Source organism: Pangasianodon hypophthalmus, chromosome 3 (assembly GCF_027358585.1).
Source record: "Pangasianodon hypophthalmus isolate fPanHyp1 chromosome 3, fPanHyp1.pri, whole genome shotgun sequence".
NCBI lineage: Eukaryota > Metazoa > Chordata > Actinopteri > Siluriformes > Pangasiidae > Pangasianodon > Pangasianodon hypophthalmus.
The window spans coordinates 12402447-12422741 of NC_069712.1; the positions used below are offsets into that span (position 1 = coordinate 12402447).

The 20295-nt window shown below is 39.5% G+C and overlaps 1 protein-coding gene across 1 annotated transcript in view; it reads left to right on the forward strand.

The window, feature by feature from the left end:
• Window positions 1-20295, forward strand: part of LOC113542347 (serine/threonine-protein kinase 32C) — an 82683-nt gene that overhangs the window by 33222 nt on the left and 29166 nt on the right. Inside the window, exon 3 of the mRNA XM_026939817.3 lies at window positions 15638-15789. Within this exon, the coding sequence (XP_026795618.1) occupies window positions 15638-15789 (152 nt within the window). The remainder of the gene's footprint in view (window positions 1-15637; window positions 15790-20295) is intronic.

The window sequence follows — 20295 nt, forward strand, 5'->3', positions numbered from 1 at the left end:
GAGGCAGTGCAGGTTGCCATGTTTGCCTGTGGTGATAAAAGGGCTTCTCTCAGCATGTGAGGTATGTTTTAGCATCCCTCCCCCCTGCTCGTCCTTCCTCTTCTCTCCCCACCACTCAGCCATCACCCACAGCCCATCACTTAGCAGTGGGTGTGTTTCTGCACCCTGCTGTGATGTATGGGGCATGATGTGTTCCCGCTGTGAATTTCACAGCCATGGCTCATCTGTGTTCCCTCCATTGAGGAGTAAACTGGGTAGATAGCACTACTATCCTGTCAGTTATGGCAGTGAAATGTCTTTTTAAGTACACATGGGAGTAGTGAAGGAGTCATCCGTCCTTTGAAACATCTCTGAGCAACCTGCGTGAGCTCAGCTTGATGCAGTGGAAGCGACGGGAAAGATCACTCACTCAACGGCATCATCTACACTCACCAGCCATTTTAAAAGGAACACCTGTACCACTGCCCATTCATACAATTATCCAATCAGTCAATCATGCGGCAGCTGCTCCAAGCATAAAATCATGCAAATGCAGGTCAAGGGCTCCAGTAAAAGAACAGCTGAAGATTGGGAAAAGAGCGGCGATGGTTTTCCAATTCTCAACTGGCCAGTTTTGGTGAACCTGTGCCAAGTGTAGCCTCAGATTCCTGTTCTTGGCTGACCAGAGTGGAACTCGTTGTGGTCTTCTGCTGTTGTAGCCTATCTGCTTCAAGCTCCAACATGTTGTGTACTCTGAGATGGCATTCTGCTCACCATGGATAATTGCGTGAATGAGCAGGTGTTCAGGTCTTCCTAATAAAGTGGAGGTGAGTGTACCTGTATATGCGAATTATTGAAGAAAAAGGTGTGGTTTGTAAAGGATTATGGGTACTGCATTGGTTTCAGAAATCTGAGTCAACTACCAAGAACCATGAAAATGCTAATAATTCATATCATTTAATTTGGCAAAGTGAAAACAACCTATCAGAATTTTTTTTAAACATCTGGCAAGATGGGCGTGTGCTTTAAAACAACTTGCATGTGGATTTTCTGCATTCACAGCATTAAATAAATCACTGGATCAGCTCGAAATGTGCCAGATGCTGTCAGACATGGACAGGTCAGTGGAGATGTACAAATGTTATAATGTATAATGGACTTTTTTTCTTTAATAAAACAGGTCAAAACAGTCTAACATGTCAGGCTAAAAATCAAAGTGAAATAACTATTCAGTGTTCAAAAAAACCATATCCATAACACAATGTCAGTACCAAGGGAAAATCCAAGGGGCAAAAATTGGAGAAAACAGATCAAAAGTCACACACAGGAAATCAATAGTAGCCAAAAGGTTTAGAAATGCAGGCTGAAGGAAGCAAATAAGACTTACCAGTAAACAAACCAAACTGAAAATTATTTGATTTGAAGAGGTGATTAGTAAAAGAGGATGCAGGTAAGTGTGAGTAGTAAGCTGGTGAACTTCAGCTGGTTGGCTGGGTGGTACTACCCCTCCTCGGGCACAGGCCACTGATAAGGGCCCTTCCTCCCATCCCTGTCCTGGACCCTTCTGTCCAGCTGGCTCCAGGAGCAGCCCAATCATTTGATTTCTGCCTCCAGGGCTCGTCCTCTTTTCCTTGGGGAATCGAGGTGAAGATGTACTGGGTGAAATTTGTGGTAGGCTTGTGGAGCATATGGAAATCTTCTTTTGGTTTCTTCCTAAACCAGCTGCTGTCCTGCCCTCTGTCATACCTCTTCATTTCTGATGGTGTTGGGCCAACGGATCTGTATGATCCTCCGTAGTGTTGATGATGGTAGTTGACACCATGATCCACAACACCTAAGGTCCGTAGCTTAAGACTGCTTTGGGCTTTGGTTTTGGACGCAACAGAAACTCGTTCCCCGATCTTCAGGAGATCGCGAGTTCAAATCCTGATGATGACATAGCCATTTGTGGACAGGAGTCCAAGAGAGAAAAATTGGATGGGACTCTGGGTTGGAGGAATGATGTTATTGTCTCATCTGTCAGTCACAATGACACTAGTCAATCATGAACATCTGTGAGATCTATTAGAGGGCAGTTAGCACTTTCCTCCGAGTGTGTTCAGCTGGTCTGTGGCCGCCCTGCATTAGCAATAGTTCAAAAAGTTGCTGGCCTCACTTGTCTGAGAGGAAGCACATGCTAGCCTTCACCCTACTCAGTTGGTAGTTGTTGCATGATAGGGGAGAGATAAGGTAGAAAAATTGGGGGCGGGGGGACTGATTTGACATTGGTGTTGAACAATCTTACCTTTGTCCAGTGAATCTGTTTCCTGCCTCTCTTACATTGCCAATTCTTGACATTGGCATCTGTGCCTCCTGGCTTGTCAACGACACTGCTTCCCAGACAAGCTCGGAATAAAAAAAAAAACTCCTCAGACCTATTATTATACACATGCAATACAATTAGATTTTGCCCACAATATAAGGAAGATCTGAGATCATTTTATATGCATATTTCAGACAAGTTAGAAACAATTTAGATGTGAGAGATCATCCTCAGATATCCTGTAACACATTAAGTGCTTTTCCCCCATGCTTTAATAAATTCAAATCAGAAATGATGAGCTTTTTTGTCAGAGATATCTAATCGAACTGCTGAGAATTGCAAAAAGTGTGCTTTCAGTTAGGTACAAGTGATTGTGCTGCAGTACCCCTGGAGAAATGTGCTGCTCTATGCCCACAGGCAAGATGAAGGTCTACACCCATCTCTGTTTGGTGGATGGATAACAGGCTGGCCTGGTTTTTGTGATCATTATGAATGTGACAGATATGCAAGCCTTTGTTGAGGTTGGTGAAATTCTCACATGCAAGTGTGTAATGATTATTACATTTCACATTTCTCGTTTAGCTTTCTGTATATCTGTAGGATCTGTAAACCAACTAAATCAATCCATGTTTTAGACCAGAAAAGAACTCAGTTTCACACAACACACCATTGTGAAGATACATAACACATAAAAGATGCATTAAGTAGTGACAGGTGGATGATGCACTGTGTAAATAATAGGCATGTTAGAAATATTTAAAATAACACAGTGTTTGAGTTCTTTTCAGAGATGTCTTCTGTGAAACAATGAAAATATGGCATCATAAGGTAATGCTTTCAGAAATTCTCGATTTTTTCTCATTTATATGTTATTGCTTGTCTTAGAGTAAGTTTCTTAGTTGTTTTTTAAGTCACTTCAGAATGTTGAAAATTTCACATTAACAGTAATGTGTGTGTGTTTTGGGGTTGATGCTATGCCTCACTGCTTTGCATATAGCATCTGAGACCTAGAAATACTTTAATTTCTACTGCCTGTCGCTGAAGATATAGAGAGGGCTGCTGAGGAGAAAGACAAATTAAATCAGAGGAAATTATTTGTCTTTGCAGCTGACAAGCACACTGGGGTTTGAAAAGTTAAATTAACTCATATGGGATTCTCATCATTTCCTGTATCCATTCAGCTGTGGTATTGTGTGTGTGTCTTTAAAGAATTCAAGAATTATTTATTTTTACTGTTTTACTATGTGGTTATTATTATTTGAGACTCTTTAAATATGAGTTGCGTCTTACATATACAGTTGTAAAAAAAAAAGTTTTAAACCCTCTTGGAATTATTATAATTACCTGAATTATCTTGATTTTTGCAGAAATGGTCCCTAAAATGTAATCTGATTTTTATTTTTAAAAAATAATAATAAATAAATAATTATAGAAATATTGTATAAAATATTTTACAGTCCTATATATTTATTTGAACGGTTGAGGTAAATTATGAAAAAGATATGTCAATGTTTATTATCTACTAGAATCTTTGTTATTGACAATAACTCCAGTCAAATGCTTTCTGTAGCTTCCTTCAGTTGATGTATTTTTTTTGGATGTTTTGAACTACTTCCTTCATTATCTTATGACTGAAATCAGGGCTTTGTCTCCATTGTAACATGCAGTTGTTGCCATTTTTGTTAGTGTACTTGTTTCAGCCACTCTATTGTTGATCTCCCCCCTTTTGAATTTTAGACCACAGGTAGACATCCTCCTGTAAAAGCTCCTGATACATCTTCAAATTCACTGGGCCTTTGATGAGTATTAGCCATCCAGGCCCTGAGGCAGCAAAGCAGCTCCACTCCATTATACTCCTACCTCCACGCTTCACAGATGGAATCTAGAGCCTGTCTCTCTTTTTTTTTTTTTTTTAGCCAGCTAACTTAATGCTTAGTTTCATCTAATCCTGGATTTTCTGTCACACAACAGTGGACTTTTTTATGAGTGAACTTATACTTCATGCCTAGTCTGTCCTGAAGTAGGGTAAACTCAGGACAACGGAATATAAACAGCCACTGGACAAAGCAGCTGTCAAAAAGGTGACATTTATTCAGTGAAATACCAAATCTAGCTTCTTCAGTACACACTGGATGTGACCTTAAACAATCCTTTAAAATCCCCTGGATTTAGGATCACAAATTGTGAAAAGATCACTTCACATTACAAGGATATTTACAGATCACTGAAATAAATCCTTTGGCTTTCCACAATGATATTTTCTATCACTGTGATGTAGAATTTCAGCAAAGTGAATGTCATACCTGTACCGGTTTATAGAGCATCATTTTGTAAATGCCACCCAGGCTAACTTTCTGAATCACCAAGACATGATTTAATTGCCTCTGTGGTCTGAGAATGCCTTGTAATCAACCACTAGTTAACCTTTATCTCCCACTTTACTTAAATTACATAACCTCTAAACCACATATTACCTGTTTATATGAAAATGTTACAATAAGATAAACTTGTGAAACCAAAAAGGATAAAGAGCCAGGCCTTTTATTTAGATCTGTTAATATTTATTCTGTTCCCAGGATAGACTTTCTGAAAACGAATGGATAAATGAATGCATGATTCTGTTGTGGCAACCTTAAATGAACTAAACTAAAGAAAATGCCTGCAGATCCTTTACTGTCATCCCCAGTTTCTTTGTCACTTATATAAGGATTGTACATAGTCTGTTTGCACTGGTATTAGTAAGACACCCACTGAATTTCTACCATTTTTAAACTGTTTGCCTGACTGTGACCTGATGGACACACTCTTCTGGAAAAAAAAAACAGCCTAGGATCTTTTTGCACTGTATTGTAAAGAGCTATTTTTTGCAATTTCATGGCAAAACCTGCTCCTGAACTGGTTGGAAATTACTCTCTATTCAAGAGGCCATTATCATAGAATTGTCCATACTTTTCAACTGACCTTAATTGTTTATCTTTTATATTTAGTGAAGATGAATGTCTTTATTTATTATTATGGATAACATGCTGAACAAGATGAACAAATTATTCACACAATTACAATTAAATTAAACACTCAGTTCACTTCATATTAATGTGGCCTGATGTGCCTTGTAATTCCACCTCATTATTTCTGTTTATTAGCACCTGCTAAGTGTTGAAAATGAGCAAAGTCTTCAACCACGATGAAGTTGGGCAAAGAATAATACCCAATTTTCTTCACCTCACATTTTCCCAACCTACTTTGTGTATATATAGTAAGATTTTACAAGGTTAAAACTATAAATAAAGTCTACAGTCAGTTCATACTGATGTGGCCTGAACTCAACATAAAAGAAGATACTGCTGCACACTTATACATTGTCATATTCCCATATCAAGTGTTTTGTTTCTTCACAGCCCTCTGACACTGTTGCCCAAACTCAGCAGTTCCTTGACCCAGAAAAGAAATTTTTGTTTTCTGACTATACTAGATCTAACACGGCGCAATAGCCTTATTTCACCGAGCCGGTCTGTCCCACGAGGAGCACAATGTGACAACAATGAATAGTGCTGCTAAGTATAGCAGAACCGAGGGGATAAAGAAGGCTCAAAAAAGCCAGCAGGCCCGCCAAGCACTGCAGGCCACTCATTCATAACCATGACCAGCATGCTTTGAAGCATAACGTGAAAGTACTTCCAGTAACTGCCACACTTAGGTTAATCAGAATGTGTGTTTTTGTTCTCTAACGTTGTGCTCTAGCAGGAACTCAGACACACATGAAGATCATGGTTAAATATCCAGTTAGTCATCTATTTAACGAGCATGATATATGAAGGGTTTCAGTTTTGTAGTATTACAGCAATGTAGTTAAATAGGATTTGTGGTAAAGAGGTAGCATTCATGTAAGTACTGTATAAGAAGCTGGCTACGTAATTAAAAAGATGTAGGGGTTTCTTCTAGTAAAATTAATAAATTTAAAAAAAAAACATCCAGGGATTGTAGCTTCTTACAAATGTGCAGCGCTTATCCACAGTGTTATCTTCCTATTTAAAATGCCTAACATGATACAGAGATTTTCCTTTCCTATGTAATCACATATTACAGAGAATGCTGTGAAGTGCTCCACTGTACTGTGTTTTATATTACTCATTCCGTTAGAACAGTATTTGAAGAGTTTTACTGTCTTTAAGTTGTTTTGACAGACAGAGGCTGCCAATAGCACACCATAATCCCCTATTTGCTGCGTATACACCCGACTCTGCTCTTCTGAAGGGAAGCCATGCCTTTCAAAAGCTAATAGATGTACTTTTATGTTGTGAAGTAAAAAGAAACTAATGCAGACAAATATATATATATATACCCGACAAGTATTCAGGTGATCCTGCTTCATGCAAAGGTTTCATGCTTCAATGCTCCTTGTATTTCTCCAGTCAAGAGGGAGTGACTGAGAAAAGAGCAATTCTCCCCTTTTACAATTAGTTGGTTCTCCAGGAGCTGTGGAAGAAGCCTTCTGACATGACTGACATGATCCTCCTTGGATGGGGAGTGAGCACCATCACTAAGTGGCCGACCCCCACTACAGTGAGGGAGCTACTGAGGTTCCTGGGGTTCTCCAACTTCTACTGCCGATTCATTAGAGGGTTCAGTTCCAATGCCATGACCCTCACAGCCTTGCTTAAGAAAGAGCCCAAGAAAATCAGTGGAACTCCTCAAGTGACCAAGCATTCCAACGTCTCAAGGAAGCTTGCACGTTGGCCCTCCAAGCCCTTCATGGTAGAAGTAGATAGTTCTGAGACTGGTGTGGGACTGGTGCTGTCACAGAGGTTTGGCGAGAAACCTAAGCTTCACCCAGTGGCGTTCTTCTCCAAGAAATTGTCCCCAGCTGAACCTGGCAACCAAGAAACTCCTGGCAGTAAATCTAGCCTTGGAGGAGTGGCATCACTGTGTTTATGTTTATGATCATGATTCTGGTTCTTTGGTTTATATCTTTGTCTTTTGCCCAGTTTGCACATCATTCGACTTCTGCCTGTATTTTGACCTTGATTCTGCCTCATACTTTGGATTCGTTTGCCAGTCCTATAATAAAAACTCTTAACCTGCAGCTGTCACTGTCTCTGCCGCCTGACAAGAAGACATAAAATATTTTTAAAAGAATAGGGAGCCTATGCACATTATTGTTTAGCATCTTTTCATAATATTTAATATTTGCAAATAATCCCTTTGCATAGTCATAAATGTACTGATACTTGATATTTTTAACATTCAAAACTACTATATTTCTTATTCTTTATATACAGTAATTTATTTGACATGTATACATTTGATATGTATCCCTTTTTTCTCCATTTCAATGCCCATAATGTCCCTAAATCTAAACATCAATATGTACATAAAACATTTAGATGCCAAACGTGAGTGTGAGTAAGAGATAGGACGAGAGTGAGAAGGAAAGTGAGAGGAAGGTGGAGTAGATGTGTCGAATTGAACTGTGTAATGCATCATGCCTGTCAGAACAGATAAATAACATGTTTCTTGTTTGGTTGTCTCAGTTTCTCAGAGAAAGGTTTGACAGGTCTGGATGTGTTCTGCTGATTCTCTTGCTTGTATGATTTTTTTTTTATAAATAGAAGCACTGACAGCTTATTTGCAGGCCTTCTGTGACATGTTATGAACTGTCTGCATTATAACAATGTTTTATTAGGTTGATGTCTGAGGTGACTAAGATTTCATTTGTCTTGCATTTTGGCCTTCTTGGGATTCTTGTCTGTATTCACTAATATATTCATTAGGTGTTGATCCCATGCTAGATCACCTATACATGTTAACATTCAGTGTAGGGACTGTGTGGTGTATTGTGCACTTAAAAATATATGAAAATTGAATTTTCTAAATTGGGGAAGGATAATGACCTACTCTGTTGATTGGAAATGGATTTCCATGGGAAAGTCTTGTAATGATGTTTACTTCCTTCACCTCAGGCAGCCACATGGATGCTCACTGTAAATATATCATTTAGCATGCAGAAGAGTCTTGTCCATGGCCAGGATGATGATAATGTGATGCATCGATCAGCCAAACCTGTCAAGTCTGCTGTCTGTTTTTGGGGAAGATAAGCAGGTTTTGCACCTGGTGGCTTCAGATTACGGTTGTTGTCCATGTGTCTATCACATACATGTGTACAAAATGGCATTCCTGTGTTTGGAGTTCATGTGCAGTCTGTTGACTGGCTCGTACTCATTGGCTCTGTTGGCCAGAATGCCATCATTAACCCCCCTGCAGTGTGTGAACTGGCAGACTCGTTTGTATCCAATCAGTTGAGCAGCAGGACAGAACCCTCTTTTCAAACAGTTGGCTCTTTATCGTCCTATTTAATCTGTGACTGGGGCTGAAAAGCAGGTGTTCGTAATGATTGTTTACCAGTGGAATAAATCCAGCATGCGCCCTAAGGTTTTGCACGATGCTCCATTCATTAGCATTTTGGACCATTTAGATTGAATTCCTTTCTATTTGGCGTCCTTTATCTCAAGAAGTGGCTCACTGTGCATCCATCTGCCTGAGAGAGGAACAGACCCAAACTACAGAAACTTGACTGATAAAAATCTATTACCTTCACATTACTAGTAGCACCATGATTGATCCTAATTAAACATGACTGCCCTCAATCATATGTCCAGGACTTACTCTAGTGACAACAAATTAAAGTGTGATTATGTATTAATTTTTAATTATGTAACAATACTTTTGTCACATATACATTACAGCACAGTGAAATTCTTTTCTTTGCATATCCCAGCTCATTAGGGAGTTGGGGTCAGAGCGCAGGGTCAGCCATGATACAGTGCCCCTGGAGCAGAGAGGGTTAAGGGCCTTGCTTAAGGGCCCAACAGTAGCAGCTTGGCAGGGCTGGGGCTTGAACCCCCAACCTTCTGATCAGTAACCCAGAGCCTTAACCACTGAGCCACCACTACCATTTTGATACCATTGGTGCCCAAAAAGCAAATTTCCTAGACACCTTGAGCAATACACAGCCTCTCATTATCCAGCCCTGGAGTTCAGAGTAAATCCAATAATGTTCCGCATCCTCCTTTAGACATCATTTTTATCCTCCAATTTTGTCTGTAAATGGATGATGAGATCACTTTGCAGAGCCCAGCTACCTGTATCATGTCTAGTGCTGTGTTGCGGCTCATAGGGAAGGTGTTTATCTGTGTTAGAAGAGATGAAAGTGCCATCCTGAGGCATTGTTTTTGTCAGAGTTGTCTAGGGTGAATTGCCTGAGAGATTACTAGATCACCGCTGCGCCAGGCAGGGGCTCAAATGGTTTAATCCATTTTACAGCCTTCCACTTGCTGCTACTGTTTGGTAGATTGATGTAGCTCTAGCATCTCTGCATGATTAATATACTGTATCAGTCATCCCCAAACCTCCTGCTGGAGAACTTTGCCACAAAGCATACTCTGCTGCATCTGATCCAACTAATTACTTCAGATGGCCTTGATCAACTGGAATGAGGATGTTAGGTGTACCACGTGTATGTATATGCTTTACTGTTGCACTAAAAGTACAGTATATCTGGGTAGAAATGCTTCTGCACAGTGGACCATTTTATCAGCCTATGCTCTGAACCAATTTTGAGAAGATTATTGCCATTGGGAGTAGTGTTAAAAGTGAATCATTTTTGTTCTGACTGGCTGAGTTCTGAGTGGCTGTTCTGAGTGTTTCCTGATGAGACCCGAACCTCTGTAATCACAAAGCACTGCAGATCCAAGACCTGTTTCTATGCTTGTAATCATCATAAACGAAGAGAACCGCTGACACCAGACCAGCTCCTAGATGTACTCAGAGCCACAGTGTGAGTGTCTGAGTGGGTCTCTGAGCTCTGCAGCACAGAGGAAAGTGGGTCTCATCAGGAGTGCAGAACTGAGCATCTGATCGCTCTCCCTCCCGCTGGACTGCAGACTTCCTGTGTGCCAGGGCCAAAAATGCATGGAAATATGAAATGCAATAATCTGAGGTTAATTAACTCTGGAGTCTGAGGTATAACCCTCTGTAGGAGGACAATGATAGGTTGTAGGAGGTGAGATGGATGGACAGAGACAAATCAAAGAATAGGCAGAGAGATAATAGCAAGATCAGCTAAATAAGAGAAAAGAGAATGCAGAGAAAAGGAAAGAGGAGATGATAAGAAAGAATGAGAAGGCTGTAATAAAACTTTGACATGATACAGTATTTCATCTGTTTGAATCAAACACTGGTACCAAAACATCCAAAACTGAGAATATCTGAGAGACATTGTCTTGGTCCACTAACTAACAATCTCTAGTGCCTTTTGATGGAAGTGAGAAAATAATTCAGCCCTGATTTGATCCAACTACAGGAAGTGAACCAAAATGGAGTTTTGAAATAACTGATGTTTGGAATAAGGACCACGTCAGAAACTCCACCTCCCTCATAGCTTCTGTGTTAAAAATTAAAAAATAAAACTTTTTATTTAGGATCTTTCCCTTTCATTCCTCCTGACACATTTCTGCATCCACTATCACCTTATTTTTGCAGATTTGAGAAGTAAACATGGCAGAATACGTCAAACGATGAAAGAACTAAATGGAAAAAAGAACCTCCATGAACACGGAGTTGTCGGTGTACTCAAAATAGACTCAGTGAATGTCTTTTTAGAACAGTCTGGTTTTGAGAGAGCTGTGAGCCGAGCAGACTTCATAACATCACAGTGTTTCCAGATCGGTTTTGCACTGGACTTCTTTTAAACTGCTGTCACAGGAAACTTCATATTTTTAATGCTGCCGCATTACAAATGTATTGCATGATATACTTTATAAATATTAAAATGTAATATGCAATACTACATTTAGAAAACAGTGTATAGGGTGTTGAAGGGACATATTTGGATTACTGGGCTCGTTTTTGGTTGCTTTTCTAAAGTAGGCATGGCAGCCTTGTCAAACTGAACATATAGTATAAACAAAAACAGCAGTGTTGGCAGTGAATGTAGCAGAGAGACAAAAATATTCAAATCTTCCCCCAAATGTGCTTCTACAACCTCAAGCAAGAGCGTAAACAGTGGACAGACCCATATAGTGACACAACCAGCCATGTGATATTTAGACCATTCGCAGATGGAAGAGGTATCATAACAAATGTCATAATGGAACTGAAACCACTACTTCTTTTTGCTCTAGATGTCTTTTTGTGTCAGAACATCTTTTCCATTTGAAGTATACCAGCAGAAGGACAGGGTAGTGCAGTGGTGAGAGAGAATTAGATATGATAACCAAAAGGAAAGGCTGCGAACTGGACTAGATAACATAGGAGAGGGAGAAAACAAATTTGACAGTGGCTGTGCTGGTCTGTTTTTGCTAGATGAGAAAAGGAAAGAGGCAGTTAGCTAGTTTGATTTTGTGGTACTAATAGATTTCCTGCTGTCCCGCCTGCTCTGATTCAGGCAAGAGGCCATCTGGCTTACCTTAATGAAGAGATTTAAGCTATCACCACCAATCAGGTCCACATTGTCTGTCTCCCTTCCTGTGTCTCTTCATCTTTCACTGAAGCAGGTCTGATGTACAGCTTATGTGGGTTTATTCCACATGGGGCAGCTTCTGACTGGATAGATTTTACCTTGTATTAAAGGAATACTCCTGCATTTTTTTTTCAGCTTAATCTCTAGCTAATGACTCTGTACTGTATGTCTGATTACCACAGAGAAGAATTTTAAATCCGGAGTAAGTTTTGAGTAAACAAAACCTATTTTCCATTTTTTCTATTTTCCAAAAAAAAAAAAAAAACAGTAGTGTCAAAAATCTTGTCTGTGGTAATCATCTGTGGTAATCATCAAACTGTGCTACAGTTGCCATATAAAGAGATTATGTTGAAAAATACTAGTATCCCTTTAAACGTACAGCTTTAAAACATTTGTATTTAAAATTTGTAATATGTGTTTGTTTTTCTAAAATGCAAATTTTGGATTATTTGCTATTTTGTACTGAGCCTGTAAGCAGCCTTTAAAATAATTTCTAACATCTGCCTGCTTTCCCTCTGCTGTACCTGTCTTTGTCTCTTGAGTTCCCAGCCAGAAGGCTAGCCAAGCAGACACAGATGAGTGTGAAATATGATAGTGTGGTACAGCACAGAATCTGCTAAAGTACAGAAGCAGGTAGCTCTGCGATATGGTTTCTTGTGGATTCAACATGCAACGATTTGATCTTTCACACAAAAAACTCTTCTGCTGAGAGACCACAGGGGATGCTCTACCTGCTAGATTAGAGAGAGTGTGTATGTGTGTTAGATTGATGAGATTGGCACTAACGGGAAGGCACACTAGGTTGAGAGGCATTTAAATGGGCACAATTTAATGATGGCAAGGAAACAACAATGAAACAAAACATTGAAGTTTCCTCTGAAGAGCAGGAGGGCTAGCTTAGATCATTAAAGCTGGTGTATTGAGAACAGTTTAGTCTGAAGTTCCTAGACACTTCAGCTGGTAATAAATTACAAAGATTATTTTAGATACTGCATTTACAGCTCTTATGGTCACTATTATATAACTGCAAGACAGTGTACTCTGTTGTTTCTGTGCCAGAGAGATGACCCAATATCAACTTACAGCTAACATTGCTGCTAACAAGAAGTTGTTTATTGCACATTTCCCTGTTTTTGCCTTCACCACTGAAGTGCTAGTATATGAATAACTCTATGGGGGATGATGCTGTTGCAACACACATGGCCTTCCCACAGTCCAAGTTCATTTATAACCTCCATCCTAACCTCTGTGCTCTGATTTAAAGATGGAGGGCAGGCAAACCAAGCAATTGCCTGAGCTCTCAGTAAGATGTTCCCCCCTTCCAAGCAGCAGATATATTAAGCTGAGTATATCTGCAGGCTTAGTTAAGCCTTGACATACTTTTAAATACTTTTTTCTTGACCCCAAATTCACACCAGATGTGGCACAACAGCACTTTTCATTTTTCTCAAGAAAACTAAAACTGAAATGTACAACTGTGACAACAAAACATGGGCAATAGGCAGAAGAAATTGGGCCAGCTGTAATTACAACACAGCTCAATTAAAACACGACATGAGACAGTGGGACAGTCATACATGACTATTGCTACAGTATAAACACTGTTCCTTCCATCTTTGTAAAATAATATTCACAATCTATACAACATATAATTATAAGATTTCAGTGGATTTCAATGGAATTTCAGTTCAACGTAAAACAAGAGCAGTACAATGTGCAGGCTCACATTTTCCTCTCATGCAGGATTGAAATACTTACTAAAATGGAAGCATAACTGCCTTGTGTGACGTCTCTCACACTTTCCCAAAGAAGTGCTTCATAAACATGTCCAGTGTGAATTGGATTTAATGGTAATAAAGTCACAGGACAGTGACTCTACGTAATTAAATTCTTCATTAATCTGTCCCTACCCAGTCAAAAAAAAGTTTATGCATCCAGCAAATTCACTATATGGCCAAAGGTATGTGGACACCAGACCATCACAATGAAATATGCTAGTTGAACATCCCTTTGCAACACCATGGGCATTAATATGGAGTTATTCATCCCCTTTGCTGCTATAATAGCTTCCACTCTTCTGCGAAGTCTTTCCATTTCATTTTGGAGCATGTGTGTGGGGATGTGTGCTCATTCAACCACAAGAGCTTTACTGAAGTTGGGCACTGATGCTGGTGCGAAGTCAGCATTCCAGTTCATGCAGAAGGTTTTCCTTTGGGTTGAGGTCAGGGCTCTGTGCAGGTCACTCAAAGTCTTCCACATTGACATGGGCAAACCATGTCTTTATAGATCTTTATCCGTTGTGCACAGGGGCATTGTCATGATGAAACAGGTTTGGGTCCATTAGTTCCAGTGAAGAGAAATCATAATGCTACAGCATAGAACGATATCCTATACAATTGTGTGCTTCCAACTTTGTGGCAGACCCTCATGGGTTTGATCCATCCGTGTGCATCCATCACAAGGTACCATGAACACACACAGTCACACCTTGGGGCAATTTAGCATAGCCAATCCACCTACCTACATGTTTTGGGTGGTGGGAGGAAACTGGAGAACCCACAGGGAGAACATGTGAAACTCACTGGGAGACCATGCTTTGGGCCCTCACAATTTAAGTAGATAACTGGATATGGTTTGTGTATACAAGGGTTTCTCCAACAAAGCAGTTTTAATTATGCATAAGGAAAAAAGGGAAAAAAATGCAAATGTTAATAACAGCCAAATAACTTAAAGCTTAATATTCCCTTTGTGAAAAATACATCTCACAGAATAGCACATGACCTTCAATGGAGCGTAGCCTCTTTTTTCCTCCCAATTTTTCATGGCAAGAAGAGACCATATTTATATACCCCATATCATATTCATTTGCATTATAATCGGACAGGGTCACCTTAAGTGTCGCCTTGTTGTCAGAATAAATGACCCCAGTTTAAGCCCCATGATCAAGATGTTAAGCCTCGTTCTTTTGTGAACGTACGTCATTTATCATTTACATTTATGGCATTTGGCAGACACCCTTATCCAGAGCGACTTACATTTAATCTCATTTTTTATACCTCTGAGCAGTTGATGGTTAAGGGCCTTGCTCAAGGGCCCAGCAGTGGCAGCGCTGGGGATTGAACTCATGACCTTCTGATCAGTAGTCCAACGTCTTAACCACTGAGCTAAATTCGAAGGCATCTCTGACTGGTGATAAACATTTTAAAATTCTCTTTTAAGACTGAAAATGAGCACAAACTCTGCATTAATCATAGACATTGATCAATCAGAACTAATAACGATATAATCAGACATATAATTCAAGAGAGAATGATTCAGAACCAAATCTCAAAATGGGTAATTACAGATCATTATGTGCATTGTGTGCTCATTAGTGCCCTTTGAACTGTTGTTGTTTCATGGTTGCTCATGTAGAGGAATATCACAAAAGATTTTAGCACTTTACCCTGTACACAAAACCACTCACACTTGTGGGTGGGTTACATTTCACACTTACAAAAAGTGGATAACATTACAGACATGTTTTTTTTTAAATGGTATTTGTTGTATAATGACCTATTTGGCACCAAAGAAGTGACACTTCTGAAAAAGGAAAATGCACAAGTGAAGATCTTCCAACTCTGTATTGGAGGATTCTGTGAGCCTGCACAGTGGACAGATATCATAAACTATTTCTAACTTAAAGCAGTTTGTGCCAGCTCTTAAGAAATAACAGGGATGATGTCAAGAAGAATAGCTGAGGAATGCCATCTTTCATGTCTCATGTCTAGGTGTGTCTTTAAGGCTTCGCAAATTGTCTCACTCTGTGCATGTATATGTGTGTTTGCTCTCCTCTGCAGGTGTGTATTGTGCAGAAGCGTGACACGGAGAAGATGTATGCCATGAAGTACATGAACAAACAGCAATGCATAGAGCGAGATGAGGTCCGAAACGTCTTTAGAGAGCTAGAGATCCTACAGGACATTGAACATGTTTTTTTAGTCAACCTCTGGTGACTATCCTGTGTTTTTTCACTTCTTTTATGTATACTGCATGAAGAATGATGGTTCTATATCTATGCTGTCTGCATGAGTGCTTTTAAAAGTGTCTTGTAACATGCATGGTTATATCCATTATGTCTCCTTCTCTCTTGTTCTCACCCATTACCTCTCGTGCTAGTGCATATTTGGCTACTAAGGCATATTTACATATCTCATTCTTTCTGTGTGACTTATAACTTATATCTTAGAACTTTCTGGTGCAATGTAAAATTCACAGACTGTATTTGAATCTGTGGACCATGGTTTTATTTAAAGGTAGTTAACTGCTGCAATAATTTGAGCACCAGTGAAAATGATAAACAGTACTGGTCTTACAATTGATTTAATAATTATAAGCCTTTATATTAGCAAGATTGTCCTAAATAATATTTGATTTCTTTTTTCATTTTGAGGTACCTGAAATGCGTACCACCAAAATGGATTTGAAATGAAGCAATCAAGATGTGATTGAAGTGTAGACTTTCAGCTTTAATTCAAGGGGTTTAACAAAAATATTGCGCCGTTTAAGAATTACAGCCATTTTTTACATAGTACCTCCATTTTCACAGGCTCAAAAGTAATTGGACATACTATCAATCATAAATATTAGGATTATTTTTAATACTTGGATGCAAATCCTTTGCAGTCCTGAAAATCCTGAAATCTGGAACCCACGGACATCATAATATAATCATAATCATAATCATAATATAAGTCTGGAACCCATGGACAGTATAATTAAATACATTAATGGACCTATTAGGTCCATTAAATCACCATTAAACCACAGTCTATTACCACATCGTTGCTATCAGAGACCCTTGGACTCCTGTAAGATGCATTAGAATCACACAAACATCAAATAAAAGAATCGGTGACAGGTCAAACGATATACTGTTTATATTATCAACCTGTAATGAGAACATAGGATATCATTACAATTCATTATTATAACAGGTGGGTTGATGAGGCTGGATGAAATGCATAACCTCAGTGTGTGTTTTAAGATCAATCCTGGAATCAGAGTCAGAGGTCCAAGTGGGGCTCAGAGCACAGGCACATGCTGGTGGTATCACCCGGTGAAGCACCAGATGTACACTGCCCGAATACTGAGTGCAGGCACATCAGTTGTATTATAGTGAGATTTTTTGATATTGCCTCATGCATGGCATGTATGGGCAATTTGTTAGTTATTTGCTGCTTGCATTTGAGCTATCGCTTCAATCTGCAGATGTTAATACCTCAGTGGGGGAGCTGGTTGAAGCCTCGCTCCTAGCAGTGGGGCATGACACATGCAAATCCACCGGCGAAATCTGCCCTGTGTGCCGCGGTTGAGAAAAGCGCAGCTTTCATAATCTCAAAACTTTCACAACCAAATGTACCAGCCTTATTGCACCCAATCCAGTCAGAGATCCAAGCTGGAGACAGAGCACAGGCAGACAAAATAATCACAGGCATGCCCAAAATGTAAGTTATGTAAGCTGGCATGGGTCAAAACAAAGAGAAGCAAGAACATGGAAACACAAGGCTTAGAAACAAACAATAACAATGAACTAGACTTCACAAAGGTACACAGACACGACAAGGTATACAGTAAATAGACAAATTACTCAAGGACTTATACAAAAGAGGTGAAGATGATCGGATAATAAGCCAATGACAGGGCAGAGGGCAGAGACAGGACTAAAACAGAAATCAAAACAAACATATGCACTTAGCCATGTTGCCAAAGGGGGGATCCATGACAATTACAAAACAACTAATAGATAGTTTCTATTTTGTAGTTTCCAAATAGTTTCAGTTTTTCTACAATGGTAGACTAGAGACTAATAGGAAAAAGCTTCCATCTAGAACCATAAATGTTTTTTTTTTGCCAGTAGCAAATTTTATCTGCATTTGACAGGTGGGCGGATGTTAATTTCATGCCCTAATTGAGAGTGATAAAACACCTTTTCTAATTTTTACATCATTGCTCTTTTTGTATGCATAATGAAATGACGTTGCCACAGAGGAAAATTTATTTACCTTTTCCCAAGACACCCAGGCCACTCGCAAGCTTTTTCTCATCCTCTGAAGTTGTTCATCCATGGCATATTGCCATTAAAGCTCAAGAGGTAGGCGTTTATCTTTTAAATGCTTTATGAATATGCTCTCGCTGATGGCAACTGTTCTTACAAGAGCACTAAGAGAAGCAAACTTAGAATTAAGCCACCTCATTATTTTACTCTACAATACAATGTGTGTGTGTGTGCATGTGTGCACACACACACACACACACACACACATACACACACACATACACAAGTGCCTGAAAGCTAAAAAACTTTCATTAATATTATAGCATCCACCCTCAAGACTTTATAAAAAATCTGAGCATGGCAGCTGTGGGGAACTTTCCATCTGTCTGCATGTGTTTGTTTGAGCAGCACACATTTCAATCATTTCCCCCTCTCTATTTAAAATGCTGCCCTATTCTCACAAACCATATGGATGGACCTGGCTGATTGGCACTGCAAACCCATCAGCGTTGGTGCACAGACGCAGCTGTTAGACAGACAGACATTTCTGTAATCAAATGTCCACCTGACTAGACGAGAGGAAGCGTTTGTGCAAGCTGCATGACTGACCACCTTCCAACTGCCTCCTGCTCAAACCACAGCTGTTCCTGCTGTCAGACAAATTCAGAAAGAGTTAGCAAAACATAACTAACTTTCTGAACGGCCTCATATATCTCACGGTCTGTTTGTTCCTGGCATCCTGTCAGGTTCCAAGAGCTTAATGTAACTTTTTTAGGGTGTATTAATCATGCTAGCCTCATTGTGTACCTGCAGCACAGCTTGGTTATGGGGACTGTGTTGTGTTACCTTCTTTTCCCTTGTGGTTTTGGAAAGTGTTATGATACACTGCATCCTTATACTCAAGAAGGAACTGAAGTGTAAGGAGATTTTGACAGTGCAAGTGTGACTGATGGGAAAATGGTGTTTTTTTCTTTCTCATTGCTTTGCCTTAGGAATTGTCACTGAATGTTAAGTTCTTCTGGCAATTCTGCCAAGAAAACATTGCTTTCCTAACAAATTTTTTTCATCAATCATCTCTCCCACAGACCTGGCAGCCTTTTCCACTCTGTCTGATGAACAGACTAAAACTTGGCTCTAGCAGATGATCATAGTACATTATATCCTGCAGTATATATGGTCTATAAATCTTTTTTTAATAAGGACAGTAAAATGGTACTGTGAGATCATATATATAGTTGGCTCAGCATCTGAGGAAATGAAATGTAGCTTCAGGCGGTACAAAAATGATTTACACAGGATTCAATCCTACATTCTCACTCCAGTTCTTCCAAGAAGTCTTCTTAATGATTAGGACCAAAGGGTGAAATGGAAAGGAGAGCAGTAGAAATGAGAGGGTGTGTCTCTGGCAAATCCATGGCTTGATAATCCAGTCTTCCCAGTTGAAAGACAAATATTGCATCCCTTGATATGAGGCTCTTGGTTCGATGTTGGCGTATCGAAAATGCATTCAGTATTGAAAAATACATTCAACAGGCTGCATAATAAAGTAGTCTTTTCCTCATAAACTACTGCTTATATTACGTGAGGCATAATAAACATTTAAACTTAACCAAGCCCACACTCCCACCTCTGAAAAAATAACTTCCTCTTTCTCTCGAATCAGAAGTGGCGACAGGGGTTAAAAAAAAAGCTTGAACACACTTACCAATTGCATCTATGCAGAAATCTTGTAAATGAAAACAACACAATGACACACACATACACACACAGAGTGCCTCAGTCCCTCTGCTATAAGGTAGCCTTTCCTAGCTGATTCAGTCCAGTTTAAAGAAATGGTTGCGATTGGGAAGCTTATAGCTGTAGCTATGAGACACTACTTGGCATAGTGGAGCTCGCAGGATTCAAAAACACATTTGAGCTACATAGAGCTGCATGTTTTGAAACAAAGTTGTGGGTGGAAATAAACAAGTCGGTTAAGATGCGTAGACATAGAAAAAGGAGATCCTAAATGTCTACTTTTTTGCACTTCATATTTAGATTCAGGATGAAGTCTCTGGGGTAACTGTGGCCACATTTTATGTAAGAAGTATATTGTACACACTTGTTTTGTGTGATTGGGTACACCATTTGTATGTTTTCTTTCAAGCACTGTGAAACACACATCATTTCTGGGTGGCCAATAGTTAGGTAGGAATGCTTAAAAGTGTTTACATCCCCTTCTTCAGAGGGTGCATTTAGAAACAGTATTTACATATTGCACATGCTGCACTTAAGCTGCACATCTTTTCCTGATGCTTTTTATTCCTGCTTGTTTTATCTGCTGCTTTGAACACAGGGACTGCTTTGAAAAGGTTCCGTGTGTTCACCTCACAGAAGCTTCATTATGTTCCAGTCAGGGAGCACAGGCTGTGTCTCTTTTCCTCTGCAGGAAAAACATGCCATAAGCCCTGAAAATGTCAA